Below are 27,396 nucleotides of genomic sequence, written 5' to 3' on the forward strand. Positions count from 1 at the left end.
ATGATCCTATCTAATAATTTCATAGGTGTATGAAAATTTTCACGTAAACTCATATTAGAAATAACTTCTGCATCTAAAAATAAAGTAGTTCCCCAGTTAGAATGTGATGAATATATGTAATGTAATGAGTATATCAAAATTTTTTTAAACTTGCAAATTTAAAAATATTAACACTGCGAATGTAGTTGTGGAAAATAGAACCCAAGTAATTTGTATTTGGATTTTCTCTATTTTGCCTTGCAGATAGTGCCTTACATGTGTTGATTACCAAATTTTTTTCCAACTGTTTTATATTGTGGTAAAATACATATAACATGGGGCACCTGGGTGGTTTAGTCAGTAAAGTGTCTCCCTTTGGCTCAGATCATGATCCCAGGGTCCTGGGATCAAGCCCCGCATCAGGTTCCCTGCTCAGCTGGGAGTCTGCTTCTCCCTCCCCCTCCCCCTGCTCGTTCCCTCTCTCTCACTCTCTCTCAAATAAATAGTCTTTTTTTTTTAAGATTTTATTTATTTGAGAGAGAGAGAATGAGAGACAGAGAGCATGAGAAGGAGGAGGGTCGGAGAGAGAAGCAGACGCCTTGCTGAGCAGGGAGCCCGCTGCAGGACTTGAGCCCGCTGCAGGACTTGAGCCCGATGCGGGACTTGATCCCAGGACTCCAGGATCGTGACCTGAGCCAAAGGCAGTCATTTAACCAATTGAGCCACCCAGGTGCCCCTAAATAAATAAAATCTTTTTAAAAAGTACATATAACATAAAATTTATCATCTTAGCCATTTTTAAGTGTATGGTTTAGAGATATTAAATAATACTCATAATATTTTGCAACCATCACCCCTATCCATTTCCATAACTTTCCATCTTGTAAAACTCAAACTCTATACCCATGAAACAATAATTCCCCATTCCCCCACTTCTCCCAGCCCCTGGCAACCACCATTCTGCTTTCTGTATGATTTTGACTACTCTTAAGTATCTCATATAAGTGGATTCATATAGTAATTATCTTTTTGTGACTGGCTTATTTCACTTAGCATAATGTCCTCAAGGTTCATCCATGTTGTAGTATGTACCAGAATTTCCTTACTTTTTAAGGCTGAATACTGTTCCGTTGATGTATTACACCACATTTTATTTATCCCTCCATCAGTCATTGGACACTTGGGTTGCTTCCATGTTTTAGCTATTGGGGTTAATGCTGCTCTGAACACAGGTGTACAAATTATCTCTTGAGACTCTGCTTTCAGTTCTTTTGAGTATATACCCAGAAGTGGAATTGTTGGATCATATGATAATTCTGTTTTTAATTTTTGAGGAACCACCATACTGTTTTCCACAGCAGCTGTATCCTTTTATATTCCCACTAACAGTGCATAATAGTTCTAATTTCTCAACATCCTTGCCAATATATATTTTGGTTTTTGTCTGTTTTTGATAGAGCCTTCTTAATGAATGTGATGTGGTGTCTCTGTGTAGTTCTGATTTACATTCCTGAAATGATTAGTGACGTTTGAACATCTTTTCATGTGCTTGTTGGCCATTTGTGTATCTTCTTTAGAGAAATGTCTATCCAAGTCCTTTGTGCATTTTTGAATTGGGTTGCTTGGGGTTTTTTGTTTGTTTAGTTTTACAACCTCTCTATATTCTGGATTAAAAAAAAAGATTTATTTTAGAGAGAGTGTGCATGCATGCGCACATGAATTGGGGAGGAGGGGCAAAGGGAGGGGGAGAAAGAGAATCCTAAAGCCTACTCCCTGCTGAGCGCAGAGCCTGATGTGGGGCTCCTCCCAGGACCCCAGGATCATGACCTAAGCTGAAATCAAGAGTCAGCTGCTTGACGAGCCACCCAGGCACCCCTATATATTCTGGATATTAATCCTTCATCAGATACATGATTTGCAAATATTTTCTCCCATCCCATGGGTTGCTATTTTATTACTCTGTTGATATTTAGAATTCTGAAGTTGCTTTCAAGTGGATTGTTGTTTTTTTCCCCTCTTCTTAAGTATTTAAAAATCCCATTGACATTTATGGTCTTCTAGCTGCCGTTTGAGGTGATAGTGGAAAGAATGGACTCTAATTTTAAACCATTGATGAAATGATGTTGTTTTGAACTAAGTCCTATGTTATTTTTAATAAAAGAAAATCAAATCTGAGAAGAGGAAGAAGAGAAAGAACTATTTATTTTAGGATCCAGACTTTGAGAATTTCTAGTGACCAAACACTTACTATAGTTTAAAACTAATTACTTAAAAGAGAAGGTAATAATCATGGTTTAAGTTATTGCCAGCTAAATATAAACTGGAGCTTTCTTGTGTCCAGTGTCAACCTGCATTTTCAAAGAGCAATAAACTAGATTTCTAATGACTATGATCTGCTGGGCAGTGCTTAAATATAGATGAAATACTTTCCACCTAGGTCCCTACTTACATTTATTTATATACATGGGCATATGTTTTCTTCTACATAAGTATATGTCTGTATGTATATAAATCTTCAAATGAATAAATGCAGAAATATACATGGTATTCTAGCTTACAGAATTAGAAATGTAATTCAGTTTACTCCCACAGAATAAGATTGAAGATAATGAGAACTGAATTAAAGCTTACTTTCTTTCACAGAATTCCTCAGAGAGAGAAGACTGTAATAATGGCGAACCCCCTAGGAAGATAATACCAGAGAAGAATTCACTTAGACAGGTATGAAATTCAGTCTGTCTTAAAATAAAAAGCTACCAACAACAAAACAAGAGACAGGAAACCCTCAATTTGCCATTCGTTAAGCACTGGAGCTTAAATTAAAAGTACTCTGAAGTTGAGGTGGCTATAGCCATCAATTTCAATCCGGTAACATTGTTTTCCCGGTCATTTAAAAATATCCTAGGTGTACAAGTACAGGACAGGTCGATTGCTATGGTTAGTGAGAACAACATCAAAGAAAAGTTTTCTTGTTCAAGGAAAATAACTTGAAATGCTTCTTAAGTGCAAATAGTAGAATAGTTGGCTTTAAATCTTATTTTCCTTTTGAGATTCTTAATACATTTTTTAAAAATTAACAATCAAAAGGGATCTGCTCTAGTGAAGTTAGCTCCTTTTAGTCTGAGCAGTATTTGTTTTTGCCTTTTCTAAAAGTAAAGGCCATTATTGATAACTTTAAAAAAATTTTTTTCCTCACTGTACGCCACTCCCCAAAGGTAACACATTTTACTTTGAAAGTTAATTCCATGGTGCTCTCTTTTTTAAAATTAAAATATCCAAAAACATTTGCTTAAAAAGTTTGCTCTTCTCACTGCCTTCAGCAACCTCTAACATCTTCTGTCTCCCACTAGCAACAAAAACAAATTCTTACAGTGTTGCCAGAGAATAGGTATATCACCTCTTCACTTTTAATATAAAGTTGGATAAGGTGAGCACCAGCAGTAGCCAAAATAATTTCAATTTACTTACACTTACGGCATTCTTAGGAAAAAAGAAAAGAGATCTAATATTTGTTTAGTGCCCACCACAAACCTGCTATTTGTTTCATTCCATCCTCACAATCACCCTACAAAGTTGGTAGATAGGGCCTCTGATTATAGATGAAGAAAATGGAGACTTCGGGAGGTTGGATGACTTGCTTATTAGCTCATCAGTGATTTAAAACCCAGATCTCAATGTTGCTCAAGCATTTTTACTTCTGCCTTCTGATTCCAGTTCATATTACAGTGTTAATGTAGGGAAAAAGTACTTGACACTGTGATATATTCATTTTTTATTTACTATATGGTAACAATTTGGGGATGGGCACTTTTCCTTTTTGATAAAAATAATTGTGTAGTAAATAGAACTGAATCCATTCAGGAAGCTTTTATAAAAAACCTGAATGATTAGTAATTGATACTGTGCAGTTACAACTTTAACTATTTGGAGACAAACACCTGATATATAAATCTAAATAAATAGAACAGTATTGAGTAAGATAAATTTAGAGGTGGAAAGACTGCCCACTATACAGAAACTACTGTCAGAAAACAATGACACGAAAAAAGTTTTGGCAACTTTATTTAAGCTAACAAACGAATTTTCACTCTGCAAAGTTATAAATTAATTTTAATAGGCTGATCCAGATGGTCCATTTGGAAAATGGATAGGCTGATCTGTTGAAAATTAAACTAAATTTATCTCTCTCATACTTCAAACTGAAGCAAGAGAGAGAATGGTGCCTATTAAGTCCAGCACATACAGATGGACCAGCAGGTCACACATGGGACTAATCTGATTCATTTTAAAAATAAATGCATACATTATTGAATCATTTTCTACTTGCAAGATCAGTTGTGTGCAGTATTTGAAAGAGATATGCTGTGGCTTTTTCATTGCTTTTTGCAGGTTCACTTCACCCTCTCCACTTTAATATAACAATCATTTTGTTTTTGTTTTTGTCTTTCCTCCGAGTGCTCCAAAATGATTTTTCTAATATCTGTCATTCAGTGTTGAGATCCAAGCTCTGGAGATTAATTAGGTCATGAGGCTTTTTCCCCTCCTCTCTTTTGTAAAGGGTTTTATCTCTATTCTCTTTATGAAGAGCATGAACTCAGTGTTCTTGGAAAGAGAAATGGCCTTTAGAAACAGGGAAGTAGGAGATCCTCCTGGGGCCCTCTGAATCTTTTAGCTTCTGGGTGTTTTAACAGCCCCATGAATGCAGATTTGTAAATTTATTGCAGTGCCATCTGGTTTTTTGCTCGAACCAGATTACTGTTGGCTTGTGTCTGTCTATTGTGGTGGTCACTCCCTAGGAGCTTGCCCTCTCAATCTTAGGGAAGAGTGATGAATAGCAGGGGTCAATAGAAGCGGGTCACAGGGCAGCTGTCCAGGATTGCCCTGAACTTGATTACCCCACTGCTGATTTTTTTAATGTAGGACATAATATATAAGCTGTTTAAACTCCCTCTTTTCTCTGTTGCATGACAATAATGAAGTGCCATTTGCTCCCCACCCACCCCCCTTACTTTAGTCAAGTTGTACAGATAAAAAGATGTCAAGGCTGCCTAGTGTTTTACCTAGTGTTGATGTAAGTAGGATTTGCATCATGTAGGCCAATCCCTTGAAATTCTTTTGCAGATATTTCTAATGGGATTTCAGGAACTCTTTCACTGTTGATTTTAAAATGCTCAGTTAAATTCTAACAAGTTTAGTATTGTTTTAAACTGATTCTATAGTTTACGTATATTGTTCTTAAGTTCACAGGTGATGATAGACTATGACCATTGCGTGGTAACTTTGAGTTATTTAATCATTGGAGGAGCTGAAAGAAGGGTCATCACTACAATTCTTACAGACATTTAAAGGATAATGAGGGGATATTATGAACAACTTTAAACCACAGTTTTGGCAACTTAGATGAAATGGACAAATTCCTTGAAAAATACAGCTTACTGAAACCAATGCGAGGTGAAATAAATTTGAATAGCCTGATGTCTGTTAAAGAAATCACATTATCAAAAGGCCCCCAAATGATTTCACTGGTCAATTCTATCAAATATTTAAGGAATAAATAACTTACTCTTGTACAAACTCAGAAAATAGAGAAGGAAAGAACATTTCCTGGTCAATTCTATCAAATATTTAAGGAATAAATAACTTACTCTTGTACAAACTCAGAAAATAGAGAAGGAAAGAACATTTCCTGTATTATGAGGCCACCATAACCATAATTCCAAAACCTGACAAAGACGTTAGCAGAAAAAGAAAATATTGAAGGAGAAAGTCAGGAGACACTACACCCTGTGTCACCAAGCCATTTTGTATACCTGTTTTTCCATTTAATTTCCGATATCAGAAGGCAGGAGAGTTGGTGGGGAAAGACAAGCAATGTATCCTTTTAAGTCTCTGAATTTGGGAATAATCTTACCTCTGCGCATTAAGTAAAGTGTAAACTTTTGTTTAAAGAATGTACACAGTGGCTACAATTTTCTTTCTACTTTTTGTTCCTAAAATGTGAAGCCAAGGAAACCATAGCAACTGTTTTCAGAGCTTTTATTCATATCTGCAAACAAGGGCAAAGGCCTGGGAGGATACAGGAAAGTACTCATTACTTTTTGAAAATGTAGCCTTACAACATGCAACTCCTTCTTTGCTTCACATTGGTGCTAATAGGATCTGTCAGCCCTGCCTTTCTCTGTAATTGAGTAAATTGTGACCTCTGTCTAATCCTTCCCCCATCCCCCATTCCCTTTGTCTATGTGTCCACTTACCATCCTGAGAACGTGGGCAGTGATAAATAAAGCATTGAGTAGAGCTCTCTCAACTCTTTGAAAGCAGCATGATGCCAGCCCTCTAGTTATATTTCTTTAAGTGTTTACGTTTTTCTGTATTCTTTCTCTTGTGTAGCTGGAACCCTGGGGATGCAAAGCCATGAGAGAGGCCAAGAAGCTAACAAAGTAGCTGTCTCCCTTGTTAGCTTGTTCCTTTATTCTTTAAAAACAAGATAAAAACCATCTGGCTCAGGGCATTACATTTTCCTCCCCCATGCACCTCTATAGATGGAGACTTCACCTGCAGTGAGGGTTTACATTGATTAGGGGAGGGAGCCGTAATTCAAGCTTCCATCCTCTTCAAGGATACTTTGCAGTCTTTAAAGGTGCTGACCCACTGAGTTAAACTGTCAAGGGAGGATAAAAAAGTATCTTCATCCCAGGAGGTAACAGCTGCCAGGTTTTCAACACCTTGCACACTGCTGGAAAAATGTCACAATTGTCAGCTGAAAGAAAAATGACTCTGTTGTCATCTTCTGTTAATGACTGGGCCTTATAAAGAGAACTACATAAGCCTTTTAGAAGGAATAAGTAGATGTTTTCCTTTCCTACCACCATGCCCCTAAATTCCTATGTTGTTCTAAATATTACCGTAGAGTAGATCCATAAAAAACAGCAGTGAAGAACTTAAAACAGCCCCATATAAGCATGGAGGTCTGATTGGCATAGCTCCTTTATAAAGTTGGATGAGTAGGAGGAAAAAGCACATCACTGACACAGAAAATGACATTATAGTGTGTATTAACAAAACAACAACAACAACAAGAAAAAGTCATTCATAAGCCAGTGAACTGAGAGAAAACATACTGTATTTCTGCTCTTTGGAGGACAGTTTGTTTTCAGGCAGCATCCAGATGGGTAAATACCACGACATTTCTTTTTTCAAGAAGAGAGCCACTTCTTTTCTTCCTTTGGAAAAAAAAAGAAGAAACTCACTGAATTTACTTCCTTTCACAGCTCTATAATGTTTGTATATGATGGCATTCCCTTCTTTCTGATTTGATTGATGAGGGGAAAAGGTTTAATGAAGTCCCTGATATTAGCCAGGCAAGTTTTTTTTTTTTTTTCTATTTGTTTTAGGTTAGTCATTTTAATTGTATTGAGTAATTAGAAGGTACACACAGCCAGGGGAGCTTTGTTCTGATAATTGCTCAAGAAAACCCATTCCCTATCTGCCGTTGCTTTGTGTTAAGACATTTCTCCCTCTAGTGGCAATAGTAAGCACTTTGACTTGGCAGTAGGCGAGGTGTAATTGCAATATGACAAACTATGCTTAAGGGACTATCTTGTAAATACTTTAGTTTGGGGTTTGGCATTATTTCATTATGTATGTGTGTTTTTTTTCCCTATGAAACTTCCTACCTCTCCTCCCCCCACCCTGAAGTGTTTTGGGCTTTGGATGGAAAAAAATTGCCTGAGATGTTTATTAAAAAAAAAAAAAAAATCACAGTGCATCCTGGGTAATGTTTTGCAGCTTGACTTAATTTTAGTCATCTGTTTTAATTACCTATTTATAAAAATGCTTTTGCATTTGTAGACATTATTTAATACTTTGGAAGAAGCACCTCATTTGAAATAAATAAATAAATTGTACTTATTTTAAATAGTCCATGTAAAAGACCTTAAAGGTAATTAATGTAGGTCTCTTAAGTAAGACAAAAGTGATCTTTCCAAGTCTGATGAAGTGATTTGTTTACTTAACTTCCCACTTCGGCTGAATCCTTCAGAGTCTAATAACTTTTTTTAAAAAAAACATGGTTTGGCAATTTGTGTCTAGCTACAAAAACCCTTCTTCAAAAAGAAGCAATTTAATAACCAGCTTTCTTAAAATTACTTTGAGGAAGGAAGACTGTATAGGGGGTTGGTGTTTTGTTTTATTTTTATTTCAGTGTAATCATTCTTTGATAAATTGTGTAATCACTGACTTAGTAGAAAAAATATTATTGAACTCCCGGGTTGCAATGACCATAAAATAGTGTATTTTCATATAGAGACTTGAGATATTGTGAATAAATTATAAAGGAAACAGCTTATATGCTGGTCGAAGTCCATATGGACCCAGTTCATTTTGTGTTCAGTGCTTAATGTGGATCTACCATTTTAAGAAAAACAAAAAGATGGGTGGGGGGGATGCCTATTGTGCCCTTTTGTATGAGTCTTTTAAAAATCTGCCCTAAGAGTAACTTGGAATGAGATCAGATACAGCATTGCATCCACTGAATGAGATTGGGTAGCATCAGTGTGGCATTTTTAAAGCCCAGTTCCAGCTTCCCTAGATGTTGCCTTGTAGTTTGCTTTTTCTATCCCATATTCTTGCTGGGGACTTGATTTGATGTTACCATATATCTGAAGGTCCCTGTCTCCCCCCCTACCTGCCCCCCAATCACTAGCCATTTTCATTATACTATATCTTGTTTTGCTATAGGGCTGCTGAACAGATTTCTTAAGCAGCTTTTTGCAAGGTTAAAAGAATGCAGCTTGGTAACAAGTTTGTGTCATTTTAAATATATACCTTCTAGTAAATAAGGAGAAGTCTGGCAATCAATCCCTTTTAGTGTGTTATATGTTTCACCTGACAACTAAACCTTCTATTGATTAGCCATTACTTTGTTAGATAATCCTATGTCATTGAATCCATTGTAAAAAATTAAACTCTTTAAAATGTTTTACCCTAGCAGCACTGTGAAAATTGAAAACTTGTTCAGAATTACAGCCTGCTTTCACAAAGAAGGTAGTTTTCAGCAAGGCATCTTACTGGTTTATGCTTATGTGCTTTATATGCAATATAAAAACGTATTCAAGTACTCCAACGCAAAACTCTTTGCTTCTGGTTCAGCAATGTAAGCTACCTTTTTGAATGTTGCATGGGGACAGAGCCTATCTTGCCAGTGGCAATTATACTCACTAGTTTAATTTTAGCCTGGAAGGAGTCTTACAATAGTAAAATATTGGATGTAAAATACTGAATTTTTTAGCCTTTTTATTCCAGAGTGATCTTAGGACTGTGACAAATCTTAATCTACTAATCTATGTGACTTCCTTCGGGGGTAAGCAAGATCATATACCCATTTTACAGATGGGATGGCTAGAAAATAAAAGCTTATGTATATCCTTACCCTAGAAACACTTACAGGTCTAGAACTGGTTTCCTAAATCTATCTAATATTCCCCTGAGTGTCTTATACTCACTTCTGAGGGAAAAGGAATTTTGGAGGGAAACAAATTAGTTTTCTAACCTGCCATGACTGTTTTTCCCCCCAGAAAATAGCATATTTTTATTAATTAATTAGACAAACCTTTAGTTCTTTTTCCCCAAAAATATTAACTTATACCTTTATATTTTTATTGAAGTAAATTTTTCATATGGTGAGCTGCATAGATACTAATTGTATAAGTCAATGAATTTATAAGTCTGTCTGCCTGGGTAAACACATCCACATCAAGCTGTAGAACATTTTCACTACCCAAGAAAGTTTCCTTGGTCTCCTTCCCAGCCAGTTTTCCCATTGCCAATGCATCAAACATTGGTCAACTTACTCTCATAGCTTAGTTTCACCTTTTCTAGAATTTCATGTAATAGAATAATAGATTTTTGGGGTCTGGCTTTGGGTGTAATGTTTATGCGATCCATCTGTACTGCTCTGTGTATCAGTAGTGTATTCTCTTTTATTGTATATTCTTTTGAATAAATATACTGTAGTTTGTTTTCCATTCTTTTGATGGATACCTAAGCTACTTGCATTTTTATAAATGTAGTTGCTATGGATGTTCTTATATAAAGCTTTTTTGGTGAGCACGTGCTGAATACTTTTTGATGTGCTTATGAGGTATTCAGGTATTGTCTTTTGTGAAGTATCTGTTTAAGTTTTTTGCCGTTTAAAAAAATTTCATTGTCTGTCTTATTATTGAGTTCTAGAACTCAACTGTATTGAGTTCTAGATACAGGCTTTTTGTGAGATATGTGTTCTGAATATTTTCTCACAAGCTGTGGCTTGCCTTTTTATTCATGGTGTGTTTTGATGAGAAGTTCTAATTTTTGAATGAAGCCCAGTCTATCAATCCTTACCTCATGATTGTACAGATAATCTAGGTTTTCTTCTAGAGGGTTTGTAAGTTTTAGCTTTTACCCTTAAGTCTGTGATCCATCTCAAATTAATTCTTTTTTTTTAAAGATTTTATGTATTTATTTGAGAGAGAGAATGAGAGAGAGAGAGCACATGAGAGGGGATAGGGTCAGAGGGAGAAGCAGACTCCCTGCTGAGCAGGGAGCCCGATGCGGGACTCGATCCCGGGACTCCAGGATCATGACCTGAGCCGAAGGCAGTCACTTAACCAACTGAGCCACCCAGGCACCCCTCAAATTAATTCTTATGTGTGGTGTTCATTATTTTTCCCATACTTTTTTATTCAGTTGCTTTGATACCATTGTTGAAAAGACTTTCCTTTCCCCCACTGAATTGTATGAGTGCTTTTGTCAAAAATCAGTTGGCTGTACAAGTGTAGTCTGTTTCTGAACCTCCTAGAGAAGAGGCTGCTGCTGGATACAGAGCAAAGGGTAATAGCAGCTGAGGCATTGACCAACCCCTTCTTTAAACTCCACATAGAAGACAAGCTCAAGTCCTCTTTCTTTTTAGAAGTGTGTATCAGTAGTGTATTCTCTTCTGTTATGTGTAAATAATGCACCAAATGCTACACTGTCTTGATCATTAGAGCCTTAGTAAGTCTTGAAATCAAGTAATGTGAGTCTTTAATATTCTTAATTTTAATATTGTTTTGGCTATCATAGATACTTTGCATTTCTATATAAATTTTAGAATCATTAGCAATTTCTTTTAAGAAGTCTGCAGGGTTTTTATATGTATTTTATATATATATTTGCATATATTTTGGGATACACACACATATGCACACACATATATATGTATTCATTTGAGAGAATTAACCTCAATGATATTAAGTCTTCCAGTTTATAAACATGGTATATATCTCCATTTAATTTTGTCTTTTTAAATTTTTCTAAGCAATATTTCTTAGTTTTCAGTGTACATTTCTTACACAGATTTATTCCTATTTAATATTTTTCAATGCTGTTGTAAATGTTTTCATTTGATTTTTGACTCTTGACCTTGTTTCCTGTCATTTGTGAATAAATACAATTTTATTTCTTCTTTTCCAAGTTATTTGCCTTTTGTTTCCTTTTTTTGCTTTATTTCAATGGCAATGGCCTCCAATAAAATGTTGAATAGATGTGGTAAGAGAACCTCTTTGCCTTGTTCCCAGTCTCAGAGGGAGTGTATTTGGTCTTTCACCACTAAGTATGATGTTAGTTGAAATTTTTTTAGATGTCATTAATGGGATTAAGAAAGTTCCCTTTTATTTCTAGCTTGCTGAGATTTTGTCTTATTGTTGTTACTGTCATTGTGTTCATGGGAGATACTGGTTTGTAGTTTTCTTCCTTCTTTCCATCCTCACTCTCTCTCCTCTTCCTGCCCCTCCCTTCACCTTCCCCCCCCCACACATTCCTTCCTTCCTTCCTTCCTTCCTTCCTTCCTTCCTTCCTTCCTTCCTTCCTTCCTTCCTTCCTGTAGGCTCCACACACAGCATGGAGCCCAGTGCGGGGTTTGAACTCACAATCCCGAGATCAAGACCTGATCTGAGATCAGGAGTTGAACACTTAGCCAACTGAGCCACCCAGGCACCCCTGTAGTTTTCTTTCTAATGTCTTTGTCAGGTTTTGGTGTCAGAGTTATGCTGCCTTCATAAAATGAGATGAGAAGTTTTCCCGTCCGCCTCTATTTTCTGAAAGTGTTTGTGTATGGTCCTGGTGTTATTTCTTCCCTAGTATTTAATGGAATTCACCAGTGAAACCATCCAGGCTACAGGTTTTCTTTTTGGGGAAGATTTTGTTTTTTAATTTATGTGGAATAATTTTCACTTACAATTTGTTTCTTTAATAGATACAGAGCTATTCAGGTTTTCTCTTACTGTGTCAGCTTCAGTAATTTGGGTCCTTCAAGAAATGTACCCTATTTTATTTTATTTTGTTACTATTTTTTAAAGATTTTATTTATTTATTTGACAGAGAAAGAGAGAGACAGCGAGAGAGGGAACACAAGCAGGGGGAGTGGGAGAGGGAGAAGCAGGCTCCCCGCTGAGCAGGGAGCCTGATGTAGGGCTTGATCCCAGGACCCTGGGATCATGACCTGAGCCGAAGGCAGCCGCTTAACAACTGAGCCACCCAGGAAATGTGCCCTCTTTTATTCAACAGGTTGTAAACTGTTCGTATTTTTTATTTTAATACTCAGATTATTCTATATTGGGCTAACGAGAGCCCCTTTAGGTTGGCATCTGTGCCCCTTTGACCTATCTCTATCATTCCCTGTGTGTCTCCAGGTTCATCTTATATTTTCCCTGTCCAATCCTGGAATCAGCCGTTTCTCCAGAGACTATGGTTCCTTTCAGTGTAAAATGGTATTTAGAAGCCAAGATTTAAACATTAACTTATATTTTACATCTATATGGATATATTTTGAAAACCATGAATTTATATTGGTACCTGTAATTCTAAATCAGTACCACAGAGTTAGTTCTAGATCGCTCCCTTTTCGTATTTATAATTCTCTCTTCTTATAGTAAGAAACCTGCTTTGAGATTTTTTTTTCTTTTAGCACTTTAAACATGTTTCTTGTCTTCTAGCCTTCGTTGTTTATGGTGAAACTTTTTACGTCTGCTTTTATTTATATTGTTGGCTCTCATGTATGGAGCATCCCTTTTTTCTTAGGCTCTTTCAAGGTTTTGTCTTTGTTACTGGTTTTCAGCAGTTTTGACTGTTTGTGCCTAGTTCTTGTTATCTTTGTATTTAATCTCCGTAGAGTTTGCTGATCTCAGATCAGTAAGCCAACAGTTTTCACCAAATTTGAGAACTTATTTGATCACTATTCTTATAGCTTTTTTTGTGCTGCATTCTCACTTCTCTTCTGGGTTTCCAGTTTACAGATATGTTAGATCATTAACACTTACCCCACAGATAACTGAGCCTCTTTTCATTTTTTTTCTTTTACTCTCTCTATCCTTCGGTTTAGATAATTTTAGTTGATCTATCTTTATTTCATTGGCCTCTCTTCTGCCATCTCCAATCTGCTTTTAAGCCCATCCAGTAAATTTTAAATTTCAGATAATATACTTTCCAGTTACAGAATTTCTATCTGGTTCATTTTAGGTTTTCATTTTTCTGGTGAAAATTTCCATCTGTTTATCCATTATGATTGCATCTTTCATTTAAGATGTTGAATATATTTATTATAGCTTCTATAAAGCCTTTATATACTGATTCCCATACTAGATCATCTCAGGGCCATTTTCTACTGGTTCTTTTTTCTCTGGACTATGGGTTCCATTTATCTGCTCTTATATCTAGCAGTTTTTTATTATATAATGGACATTATAAATAACTGATTGCAGAGACTCTGGATTCTTTTATCTTCTACTGATTAACTTACTGACTGATCACTGTAACTTCACAGAGTGTTGGTTTATATTTGTTAGAGCACATATGTTTTGGTTTTTCCCCTGGTCTAAGGTAGAGCCTTTACTCCTAAGACTTACTGTTTACTCTCAATGCAGGGTCATTTCAAGTTTTCAGTGAAAGTTTGAGATGCCTTTTAAGTTCCTCTAATTTAGTAGGAATCAGATTCTAAATTCTGTCTCCCCTCATGGGCAACAGCTGCAGTCCCTGCTCCAGTCTTCAGTCTTCTGTTATTTTCCATTGGAATCCTTATAGTCTCCCATTCATATGTGTAGTTTGGGGATTAGCCATGGATTAGAGGAGAATTGAGCCTCCCCTATGGGTCTGTTTTCTATGATTTTTTAATCTCCAGCCACTATGCAGCCCTGAACTCCATCCTTTGGCATATCAAGCCAATAAACTGGCTTTCTAAGTGAATTTTAGTCACCCTGCATCAAGTAGATTGGTGAGTACCCTCAGGGGAGAAAGCACATAAACATGGATGTTACCCTGTGTGTTTCTCCCCTTGAAGGTCAGTCTACTCTTCTCCCCCAATTTCTTACTAGTTTAGGTCATTCTCCAGTGCCTTTAAGTAGTTATTATTAATTTTTTTCCCCATGGTTTATAATTGTTATCTTATGAGGGTTAATCCCATGTAAGCATCTCTGGCATTATTGGAACTTGAACTCTTTGGCTTACGTTTTTTATGTTATTCAGTATATATGAATCACTTCATAAATGTCTTTTAAATGATAGGAAGTTTTATTTAAAAACTTTTATGTTGTCTATACATGAATAATAAATGTTTGTGGTATTAGTAGTTGCAAAAGAAGTACTGAACCTGACCCCAGAACATACATGCACCGGTAGCTGCTATACACAAAGGTCAGATGATCCAATTTATTCCTTTAAAATATGTTTGGGGATACCTGGATGGCTCAGTCGTTTAAGCGTCTGCCTTTGGCTCAGGTCATGATCCCAGAGTTCTGGGATCAAGTCCCACATCGGGCTCCCTGCTCAGCAGGAAGTCTGCTTCTCCCTCTGCCTGCCCCTCTCCCTGCTTGTGCATGCTCTCTCTCTCTGACAAATAAATAAATAAAATCTTTAAAATTGGTTTTGAAATAATTTCAACTTAAATTATAAAAGAATAAAACAATTAAGTGGATATAAATTTTTTAAAGTTTAATTTGAATGGAAAACCAATTTTATAATACTTTTTCTCCATTTTCTTAAATTTTTTTACCTATATCTTTCCAAAGAATGATAACTGACCAAAAATGAATAGTTTAAAACATCTATGAATCCACTGCTGACATAAGTAAATAGGAGAAATCATAGCTTTTTGTCACAGAAAAAAATTCCATTTAATAAATGTGGAAGGACGGCACCTGGGTGGCTCAGTTAGTTAAGTGACTGCCTTTGGCTCAGGTCATGATCCCGGAGTCCTGGGATCGAGTCCCACATCAGGCTCCCAGCTCAGCGGGAAGCCCCCTTCTCCCTCTGTCCCTCTCCCCTCTCATGCTGTTTCTCTCTCTCTCTCTCTAATAAATAAATAAATAAATAAAATCTTTTAAAAAATAAAATAAATGTGGAAGGAAAGAGGGAAATTTAAAAATCACCATCAGAACACCACAGTAAAAATTACCATAGGCAGGATCCACCAATGGATGCTAAAATTAGCAGGCAAAAGTTGAAATCGAAACGAAGTATTTTCATCATCTCAGAATATTTCTCTCAATATATTTTGTAATCCCTAAAGGAAAAATAACAAACTTATAATGGAGAATCTTGGCAGATAATGATCATAGGCATATGATAAAGTTTACCATCACTAGAAATACTTAATAACATGCCTCCTGACTTGATGCATTGAGAAGGGTACATCACCTTTGTGGTATTCTTCCCAATAATGTATAACCTCCATCTGATCATAAGAAAACATGAGACAAGGCCACATTGAGAGAAATTATATAGACTAATCAGTACTCTTCAGAAGTGTCATAGTCCTAAAAGACAAGACTGAGAAATTGTCACTGGTTAGAGGCAACTAAAGAGACATGATAACTAAATTCAGTGTAGCATCGTGGGTTAGATCCTGAACAGAAAAAGGTATTAGTGGGAAAATTGATGAAACTCAAAAGAAATTCTTTATATTGTACCAACTTAGTTACTTAATTTTGATAAGTGTTCTGTGGTTATGTAAGTCATTAACATAAGGGGAAGCTGGGGGGAAGGGTATACAGAAACTTATTTTGCGGCTATTCTGTAATCTAGAATTTTAAAAACTGGATTCTTTCCTATTGTTGGTTATAAGAGATTGCCTATGTCTTAAGATTTTTCTCTTTAATTCCAAAACATATAGTTCTCCAACATAGTAGTTCTCAAAGAGTGTTCCTAAACCAACAGCATTAACATCAACTAGGAACTTGTTATAAAAGCAAATTCTCAGAAGCCTGGGGGTGGGTCCTAACAATTTGTGTGTTTGGGTTTGGTTTTCTTTTCCCCCCAGATTTTATTTGTTTTATTTTAGAGAGAGTGAGCGAATGGGGGAAGGGGCAGAGGGAGAGAGAATCCCAAGCAGACTTCATGCCAAGCACAGGGCCTGATGTGGGGCTCCATCCCATGATGCTGAGATCATGACCCCAGCCGAAATCAAGAGTCGGTTGCCCAACTGACTGAGTCACCCAGGTGCTCCGACAATCTGTGTTTTTAACAAGCCCTCCTAATGATTCTGATGCATGCTAAACTTTGAGAATCATGATTTATACCATCAGTGAAAACTTAAAAACAGAGGGGGGTGGGGGTGGATGGGTTAGCCTGGTGATGGGTATTAAAGAGGGCACATATTGAATGGAGCACTGGGTGTTAATACGCAAACAATGAATCATGGAACACTACATCAAAAACTAATGATGTAATGTATGGTGATTAACATAACATAATAAAATAAAATAAATAAAAAACATTGTTTTACTATATTGGCCAATTATTAATAATGTTTACTTACCATAAAGTATAACCAATTTTTTTAATTGTGGTAAAATACATGTAACATAACATTTACTGTCTTAACCATTTTTAAATGTACAGTTCAGTGGATTAAATACATTCACATTGTTATATAACTGTCACCACCATCCATCCCCAAAACTCTTTTCATTTTATAAAAAAAAAATAAAAGCCCTATACCCATTAAACAGTAACATCCTATTTCTTCTCCCAGCTCTGGCAACCATCGTTCCACTTTCTGTCTCTCTGATTTTGCCTTCTCTAAGTATTTCATACAAGTGGGATCATACAGTATTTATCTTTTTGTGACTGACTTATTTCACCTACCATAATGTCCTCAAGGTTCATCCATATCATAGTATAAGTCAGAATCTCCTTTCTTTTTAAGGCTGAATACCATTCCATTTGATGTATATGCCACATTTTGTGTGTCCCTTCATCTGTCAGTGGATACTTGGGTTGCTTCCATATTTTGGCAATTGTGAATAATGCTGCTAGGAACATGGATATACAAACACCTTTTCAAAATTCTGCTTTCATTTCTTTTGGGTATATACCCAGAAGTGGCATTGTTGGATCATATGGTAATTCCAATTGTAATTTGTTGAGGAACCACCACCGTGCTGTTTTCCACAGCTGTGTATATATATATACATTCCCACCAGCAGTGCACAGTGGTTCCAGTGTCTCCACATCCTTGCCAACACTCGCTGTTTTCTGTTTTTTACTTTTTATTTTTTAAAGATTTTATTTATTTGACAGAGAAGGCAGACGCTTAACAACTGAGCCACCCAGGCAACCCTGTTTTCTGTTTTTTAACAGTAATCATCCTAGTGGGTATGAAGTTGTATCTCATTGTGGATTTGATTTGCATTTCTGAAATGATAAGTGATGTTGAGCATCTTGTCATGTGCGTGTTGGCCATTTGTATATCTTCTTTGGATAAATGCCTGTTCAAGTCCTTTGCACATTTTTGAATAGCACCCCTACCTTCCATACACACAGTGAGACCAGCTTACATTCTTGTTCATGAGTTCATCAGTGGCTCTTGTGGGCTCTCATTTTCTTTTCTTCCACCTCCCTACCTTGTTTCCAGTTCCCATAAATCTGGAATTTATATATAAGTCTATTCATGTGTTGATTTTGAGAATAGGACAGAATTTGAAAACTGTATGTGACCGCATTTTAATATTTAAACCTGTTTCCGAAAAATTCTCTTTACAGACTTATAACAGCTGTGCCAGACTCTGCTTAAACCAAGAAACAGTATGTCTAGCAAGCACTGCTATGAAGACTGAAAATTGTGTGGCCAAAGTAAGTAATACTACTCATAAATATTACTATACCACATCGTAACAATGCTTTATCTATAAAAACATCTTCACTCAGTATTGCTATTAAAGATTATCACAGGATTTTATATTTAAAAAGGAATACAGCAGGCAGCATTTTCAAAGCAGACTGCAAGTTGGAGTCTCCATCTCTTCAGTTGCAAAAGAATTTTTTGGTTATGCATTCTGGTCACACTTCCGTCTAATTCACGTTTGTTATTTGACACTAGTTACTTGACCCTAAAACACTAGATTATTACAAATAAGTAAGATTTGTGAAAGAAAATATACAATTATTTTTATAAGGTTGTTCATGGGTTTTAAATGTGATTAATATAGAGTAACCATTGCAAGGATTGTGAAGTATGCTATAGAAAATCCAATTATTATATCACTATTATTATTTATTAAGTGGTCAATGATAGAAATATTGCTTTTGGTGATTTTGACCTGAGTGGACAGGTGTGTTTTATCTTGCATATGAGCTTCCTTTTTTATGTATAAAACATGTGCATATCTATAGATACAAAAGTAATCACATATTAGAGACCTTATGGTCTAATAATTGTATTAACTATGGCTCTAATCTTCCAAGTATCTCTGATTACATAGGAACTTTGACCTAAATTTAGGTAACAGCAACTTTGATTATTCCAGGATAAGTAAAATTCCAGAATGGGCTCTGTCTCTAGACTTTTACCTTGCATATTTGCAAAATTACTGCCTTAATAACTATTCAGGGTTTTGTCACTGTTAGAACATTCCCAACTTTAACTACTTTAGTTTAGTCTATTTTATTATACACTAGGGCTCTCAGTTACTTACTGTTATTATTAGAGTTGGAGCTGGTAATCAGGTAGTCTCCATACTTTGCTACAAAAATCAAAGGACGGCAACATTTTTTATTATTTTTATTTTATTTCTTAAAACATGCAGTAGTCACTGAACCTACTTAATCAACTGAAAGTATCATACAAACTATAACCATTAGAAATGAACCATATACGGGCGCCTGGGTGGCTCAGTCGTTAAGCGTCTGCCTTCGGCTCAGGTCATGGTCCCAGGGTCCTGGGATCAAGCCTCGCATCGGGCTCCCTGCTCCGCGGGAAGCCTGCTTCTCCCTCTCCCACTCCCCCTGCTTGTGTTCCCTCTCTTGCTGTCTCTCTCTCTCTCTCTCTCTCTCTCTCTCTCTCTCTCTCTCTCTCTGTCAAATAAATAAATAAAATCTAAAAAAAAAAGAACCATATAAGAAATGTTGATTTATTTAAAATTATAATTAAAAAAGATAGAGTTAGTTAAGTGTCTCTTAGTGTCTTAGTAATTTGCTGTAAAATATGAAAATAATAAATTACATATATTTATTTTTTCAGTCATTAAGTCACAGCCAGCAAGTGCTAATTGACCCAATTTTGTATCCAGCATTTGTACATTGAAATGGGGGAATCAGTTATTTGGGCCTTTAAAAATAATCTTTCTCCTTTTTGGCCACGTTGCTCAGTTTCATCACAAGTGGGTGACTTCTGGCTAAACAAGGTAAAATCTTAGCATGAGCACTGATCCAAGGACAGGGTGACAATTTTAATGAGTTTCATTGAGGGCTGGCCAAGTGAGCATCTGTTCCTTTTGTTTTCTCCATACTTTGTAAGCCAGGATCTCTAAGCTATAGAGTCTTGTTGGTGTGTGTCTGTATGATGTGTTTTGTTTTGTTTTTCTCCCACCCTCTATTTCAGTGGTGCATGGTTAGAAATCTTCTGGCATCTGGCACAATGGCATAATTTCTTCTGTGCTCTTGGGTGAGGAAATAAGTTTGCTTATTGCTGCTCATCTGTCTGTTTCTTTTGCTCCCAGATGGTGACCCTCTCATCCCATTCTTGCTTATTTTAACATTATTCTGACACCTATATCCTTTCATCATCTCCTTCAATACCCTAATTTAATAATGATTTCTATCCTTTCCTACTGGAACCCACCTAACTTTCTGGTTCCTTTTATTGGCCCACATCCTGGCTTCTGGTTCATTGCTTCAGACTTGAGCTGTATAATCAGTGGGTCAATGGCAAATAAAAACGTAGCTAAAAAAATTTCTTTCTTTTAACAGCCTCCAGTGAGGTATCAGTAACATGAGAATAGAGAACAAGTTTTCCCTTTTCTATTTACATGTGTTATATGTATCTCATGATTCTGTGCTGTTTCTACTTGCCTCATTTATAGCTTGACCTTTGAAAGGTAATGACTTGCCATTGTTTTTGTAGGTCTGCAAGCTTATCCCTGTTTCCTGCTCTTCACCTTTAGCCCTTAACTGAATAGTTTCATCTGCTACACTTGATATGGCTGCAGTAGCTTTTCACTTGATACAAGTGTCTGTTGTTGATTCAGATTGTACTCCAAAGTGGCCTTGAATATCCAATCATCCCCATGTGAGAGCAACTATAATATAGTGATAACAACATTTTTGTCCCCTAGTTCAAAGGAGCTAATTCAGAGTGACTTTGATTTGGTGGAGATAGTCATTGTTATTATAGAATATTGTTCATTATGAATTTTAGAGAAGACATTAATACCGGTCATTCCCTGAAAAACAGCAAAGTTGTTACGTTCAGACCTTGTAGTACGTAGTATGTGACTCTTCTTTGCCAGAAATACCTTCCATAAATGTTTTATAATAGGTCTATGAAGAGGGGCCCATTTGTACTCTTTAGAATATAAGAAAACACAGTGGTAAGACAAACTACAGCCACTCTAGGTTAATAATAATCTTCTGAATCTCTAACTTGAAGAATGAGACCTAAGAAAGGATTTAAAAATAAAAATGAAGGATGGGTCGTTTTATCAGTGTAACTTAGTCCAACTAATATTTGGAGGCATTGAAATGTCTTTTATTTTTGTCCAAGCCTTCCTTCTTACTAATTATAGCCGTGTAGTTCATGAGATTTGTTTGGAACATGATGAGCTCTGTATTTATTGTAGCTTTAAATGGACAGTCATTATTGACTGCCAACTTAGTCTTTAAAATCAATAATCACATTGCACCTAATTGTCAACCTTCATGATCTTTTTTAATTGGTAAAGAAAACTAACTAGAAAAATGAAGAGCATTAATTTTTTTGTTATCTTTTTGCTGACTTTATTTAAATATTACCGAAAATTTTGGTTTCAGGTTTTTCCTAATTTACTTTTTACACATGCATGCACAGAATTAAAATTAAGTTGTTTGAACACATCCACCTAGATTCCTGCCCAGGTAGGAGAAGTTCTGCTTCTTTATGTTTGGAAAATAAACCTCTTCAGTAGTCCTTTGTAGATGTTCTGTATTGTAGTTGTTTGTTGTTATTGTTTTTTACTTGAGACTAATAATCTGTTTGCAACTGACTGAGACAGAAAAATGTGATGTTCCTTTCCACTCACTCCAGATTTTGATAGAAGACTTGTTTTATTTATTTCCAAAATTATATCCGCAGGAAACAAGCTGTTTAAATTCAGATTATGCTGAAGCAAAATGGTCCTGGTATGAGAAGCAACGTGCTGTTTTACGAGCACAGAGTCCCTTTTCTCATAACTGATTGATAGTAAATATTTTCCTGAAGAATTATTGCCAACCATGAACAGTGCAACTGTTTCACTTTTTTTCCGTGCTACTTGCTGTACCAGCCATTGTCGGTAATTAAGATCTACAATTCACAATGCAGACGTTTGCACTTCCTCTGGGTCTGCGCTATTTATAAGGCATTTCAGCTGTTCAGAGTTTCTTTTGAGTTTTAAACTACATGTTAACAGGCTTCTTTAATACGCTGTTCCACAAGTAGCATGTCAAATGGGCCATTCTTTGCACAGGCCTCTCTTTCGGGTCTAAACAGTAGCTTTGTGGAGAATATGTTAAGATTTAACCATATCATCGAGGCCAATGAGGTTGGAAAAACTCTGGAATATAACATGTTACACATTACCATATTGCTATTTCAAAAAGGCAGGAATAAAGTTCAGCAGTACTATTTTTTTCTTTCATTTTCAAATGGGTCATATGATTTTAATGAGTGTTAATGGGAGTTATAGAGAGGTTCTGAGAAATACTAGTAAAGTGACTTTTCCCAGCTCACTTTGAGGTAATAATCAAGGACCATTGTTATAAACAAGAGTTTATGTGTTTGTCAGGTTAAGGATGCAGGAACATAAAACCTTCTAGATGTGCATGATATTTAGAAATACAGACTGGGACACCAAAGTGGATCAGCAGATTGACTGCACATTTGTTGTATAATCATCTTCAGGAACCCTAAGTAGCATATGCCATTGGAGAGGAAAGTGTGAACAGGAATCCTGGTCTGAATTAATTTGGTAAAATTTAAGATCATTTTCAACCATTTCAAGAGAGTTAATTGTAAAAGAAAAAAAGAGAAGTCAGGACCCCAGTGAGCATCTTCATGAATTATGCCCTTGAGTGAGAGAACTGCTTGCACAGTCTCCTTACTACCGGCACTCATTGCTAAACATACTGGAGAAAGAAACAAGAAGCAGAAAGACGTCAACAAAATATGTGTGTAAAACTTTGCCACAAGTGGGGATCAGACTGGCTGTGTTAAGCCTGAAGCCAGCTGCGTTGATTCTACATGTTGGCCGCCAGCATCTTCCAGCAGAGCAGACCTTCAGAGAAAGGCAGACACGGGTTTCCATGCTGATTCTTGATGGGCCCTTGAATATAGACAGAGCTTCAAACAAAGCCTTTCCAAGGCAGTTTTATTTGCCAGAACCTGAAACTTTCTGTAGTTCTTTTGAACTACAGTGTTTCTGTAAACTTTTTTTCCTTTTTTTCCTCAGTGAACTCTTTATGAACCTTTTTTTTAAGATAGCAGCAGTGGTTCAACTGCTGGGAACCACTGATATATCTGACTGAGGCACTTCAAGACACTAGGACCTATTCACATTTCTATCTAGCCAGGGAGCTAATAAGATTAAGTTTGTCTTTGTGGATTGGTCCAGATTAGCAGGAGATGAGCCCAGTCAGTATTTACCTCAGTGAAAAAGGAAAGGTTGGGAGAGAGAGGGGTGAAGGAAGAAAGTTCTTCATCAAGAATTGACTGCAGTATTGCCTGCTGATGCATGTCGGATCACCCGCATCGAGAGATCACATGGCTTCTCCAAAAGTCAAACGATCAATTCGCCTCGTTTTGGCTCTGTACTTAATGCACAAACAGTGCGATCTGCGGGGCTGTAATTGCATTGTTAGGGCCAAGGAACAAGCCTGTGCCTTTTCAGCAGACAGCTGGCAGGGAGAGAGGCATGTTGTTAGGAAAGAGAGAGGCAAGGCAAATAAAATTACTGCTAACGCTCAGAGATCGGCAGGAGTCCTACTTGCCTAATCTTACCGGTGGGAGCAAGCGGCTGTTGTAATCCAATTATAGCAGCATAAGCAATTTGTTAGACACTCCGCATAATGTAACAATTTCCCAATAAACTCTGACTTGTAATAACGTCGGCAAGAGTCCGCATAAATCTGCCCGAATGGTGGGGGCTGGAGCGTTCGGCTGGGGGCTTGTAATTGGCGCCATCAGCACGTTTTGTGGAGTGCAGTATGGTGCAGTCTTTTAGTGCAGGAATTTTAAGGAGAAAAGCATGGCACACGTTTCTTAGAAAAAGAAAAGTGGCCATTAAAAGGGGAGCAGCAAGAAGGGCATACTCTTGCCTTCACATTACCTAGGAGTCTTAGCGTAGAAAGAAAACAGGAGGAAGCCATGTTTCCTTCGATACTAAAGGGGGGGGAAGGGGGAAGAGTATGTGGACTAAATTTCTTTATTTAAAAAGCATCAGTTTCTATTATTTATACCCCCCTTCTCCAGCCCCCCAAAATGCTGTTCAGGCAGCATTCAGCTAACATTTTTACAAATGCTCATAGCCAGACAAGACTAGAAATGCCAAGTTTAAATCTGTTTTTTTCTAGCGTTTAGCATTTTCTTTACAACAGGAAAATATATTTTCTTTGTGCCCAGAATAAATCTTTTAATTATCTCATTGACTATCAAACCTTTCTGTAGAGTTCTGCCTTCCGCTTTAAGAAACCGTCTCTTACTAAAGGATTTAAAACCTAGCTTGTTTGCTTAGCTGGCTTCACAACATTGCTCATTTTCTATTCCACAGTATATCGTGAATGTCTGTGATACTAGGATTAGTCATCTTTCTTGTTGAATGTTTACATTGTACAAGAATACAGTTTTTCTTATTTAAAACTATACCTGTATGATCCTTATAGAAATAATTTTGATTCCTAAGTCATAAAATCTCTGTTTTGGAAAAATGTTTGTTGTTGTGTGGAGCAGAATAGAACCTCCATTATTGATCGATTGATTAGCGTTTGTAGTCACAGAATAGAGTTTATTTATACAAGGTATAGGAGGTGAGGAGTGCTCCTAGATTTGTGTTAATAGACAGATTTTCATGCTACTGAGTTTGTATTAAATGTTATCTACTTTCTTATGCCAACCCAACCCTTCATTGTTGTTAATTTGTGTCAAAACAAAGCTTCTGAAATAAGAACAGGATTATTCAAAATATCATGTTGCTGTGGGTATTATTACAATAAATATTTACTTTCAGTATAAACATTTCCTTCTACTGAAGCAAATGCTGCCTTGTTTGACTGGAGCTACATCAATAAACTGCAGTGCCTCTAATAAAGCCACTCAGTGTCTGGGTTTAACTAATGGCTGATTTTCATGGCTTTGACAGTGAGCTGTGTGCGTTATTTTCTCCTGATATTGTAAAAATAATGAGAGCAAATTAGAACAATCAGTTTACACAGATAGCTCCTGATTGGAGGCGATGGGCAATATGGCAGCAGGTAATCCATCTTCGGGCTCCTGTCACATTAACTTCAGCAGTGTGAAAAGATCAGGTGGGGTAAGCAGGGATCCTGCCCAATCGGAACACTGAAATTAATGAGAAGAGCATTGTTCTGTGATCAACCTTTTAATTAGCAAGATTGGAAACGCAGGGAGTGATGAAGGCAGCACCACAGCTGCACAATGCCAGGCACAATTCCTGAAAGGGGGAAGTAAGAAAAAAATCTGTGGGTTTTACATCATATTTTTGTTGCTGTATACAGGCATTATGTTTCCATTCGAGAGCTGGTTTACAGACTTTACTGCCTATTTTCCAAAGTAATTAGTCACAAATGTAGTTGATGTGTTAGTGATCTATAGGCTGTAACTCTGTCAGGGGTCATTTAGGTTTTGATTACCAGTATACTTTCTTTGGTGTTGCACATTGGGTTTTAATTTTTTATTTTTTTCTAGTCAAGTAAGCAAAGAAATCAAATTTTAAGAAGGTCTTTCTGGTTGACCTCCCACCACCCAATCCCTCCAGTTTATAGAGTTTTTCTTGCAAGTAGCATGAGCGTTTTCTGGTTTGGAGCACTTTTGTCACTTGGAGTTATTTAAAAGAGGAGCTAAGTCCAGGCAGAAAGCTAAGGCATATTTAAATTGTGTTCCTTTCCTGGTTCTGTTTATTAGGAAAATCACTGTTTTTCCCCCTGCCATTGACTTCTCAGTGTTGAGGGCTCTGTTATTTCAATTTATATAATTGAGAATTGAATATCAATGAAGTATGGTGTTTATAGGAGGAAGGGGGGGCAGAATCTATGCAGTGACTGAGACTAAAGGCTGATTCATCCATTTAAAACTCAGTTATACTAAAATTGAAACCTTGTTAATTATCCCTGTAATATTGGAAAATGTGGTATAAAGCTATGGAAGATATTAATGAGCCAGATTTTCTCTGCCATATCAGTGCCTGTTTTCTAGGCCTACTTTGACAGGCTTTAGTTTTGGGAAAGGTATGAGGTTTTCAGTATTTTAATCTTTATACCTTAAGCTTAGTTGCTTAGTGTAGAAGCAAGAATATAATGTACGATATGTAAATGAATCCAGTTATCTTCCAAAGACTATAAAATAAATTTGTGGGTTTTTTAATATTAACAGTTAATTGACTTAGGCATTTATTTAAAGTACTAATATGTAGGGGCGCCTGGGTGACTCAGTCTAAGTGTCTGCCTTTTGCTCAGGTCATGATCCCAGAGTCCTGGGATCGAGCCTCAGGTTGGGCTTCCTGCTCAGCAAGGACGTCTGTTTCTCCCTCTCCCCCTGCTTGTGCTTTCTTGTTTGCTCACTCTCTCAAATAAATAAATAAAATATTTTTTAAAAAACTTAAAAAACGTAAAGTACGAACACATAAAAACCAGTTATCAGGTACCCATCTGAGTGCAGAATTAACAGTAAAGAGCCTATAGTATGAAATATTGAGGTTAGGTATCATAGTTATAGTTAATAGTTAATAGAACTTTTTCCATTTTGTTTATAACTAATGGAGATTCTAGCCATATAGCCCTAAGATGCTGTATTTATAGAAAGTAAGTCCTTGATGTTATACCCCTATGCAAAACCTGTAGAATAAAGGCACTTCACTTCCCTGTAGTACCCATCTCCTACCCCCTTCCCCCCCCAAAATCTTTAGTATACGTTTTGGAATTCTGTCAGAAACCTGATTTTTGGTTTGGTTTGGTTTTTTGATTGATAGCAAGCTTTTCCTGAAAATATCATCTTTGGTATTTTAGGATCAGTGACTTAATATTAAATAGTCTCTAGGACTCCCCCCCCACACACACACTAAGAGAATGGTGCTACTGTGCATATTAATATTTTAAAGCCCACTTGTAGAATTTTGGGTGATACTTTTCTACATTCCTTAATCTGGAAGAGAGATTTTTATACTTACAGCTTTTATGAATTTTTGTGCCTGTTCATTTTCCTCTCTCCTAGTTTGACAGAAGCCTGGGCTCATAAGCTGTCCATGAATACGTTCTTAGTCATATGGTGTAAATAGATCACTTACAAAGCTTGTGTAACTTGAGCTCTCCTTTTGAACCTTTCAGTACCCATGAGCTCAGGATCCATACATGTAAAATCTTACTCTTGTGTCATGACTCCAGCTTGTAAGGCAAATGAGCTATGAATTTACATGACTATTCTACTCTATACCAACTTTCTGTAAAATAAAATTAGTGTTTTTCCTTCTTTTCCTATGATTCTGGATTTCCATCTGACCTAGTGATCTTGCCAATATTTGTTCTTGTTGTTAGAGTTCTTTTCCAGTAAGATTTGCTCTTCAAGATCAGTGTTAAATAAAAGTCTCTTTTTTGAGGGCATCTTTTTTTGTTGTTGTTTGTTTATATTAGTAATTACAGAATGTCTAACTGGCCGAATGACCAAGAAAC

At 36.6% G+C, this 27,396-nt stretch overlaps 1 protein-coding gene across 10 annotated transcripts in view; it reads left to right on the forward strand.

Moving 5' to 3' along the window:
- BTRC (beta-transducin repeat containing E3 ubiquitin protein ligase) overlaps positions 1-27,396 on the forward strand; it is a 171,172-nt gene that overhangs the window by 87,250 nt on the left and 56,526 nt on the right. For 8 of the 10 annotated variants that reach the window (XM_027591414.2, XM_027591382.2, XM_027591376.2 and 5 more), the window contains 2 exons: positions 2,623-2,700; positions 18,031-18,120. In XM_027591414.2, the coding sequence (XP_027447215.1) occupies positions 18,094-18,120 (27 nt within the window). In that variant the 5' untranslated portion in view covers positions 2,623-2,700; positions 18,031-18,093. The remainder of the gene's footprint in view (positions 1-2,622; positions 2,701-18,030; positions 18,121-27,396) is intronic. The other 2 variants (XM_027591368.2, XM_027591389.2) reach the window with 1 other exon arrangement.

Source organism: Zalophus californianus, chromosome 15 (genome assembly GCF_009762305.2).
Source record: "Zalophus californianus isolate mZalCal1 chromosome 15, mZalCal1.pri.v2, whole genome shotgun sequence".
NCBI lineage: Eukaryota > Metazoa > Chordata > Mammalia > Carnivora > Otariidae > Zalophus > Zalophus californianus.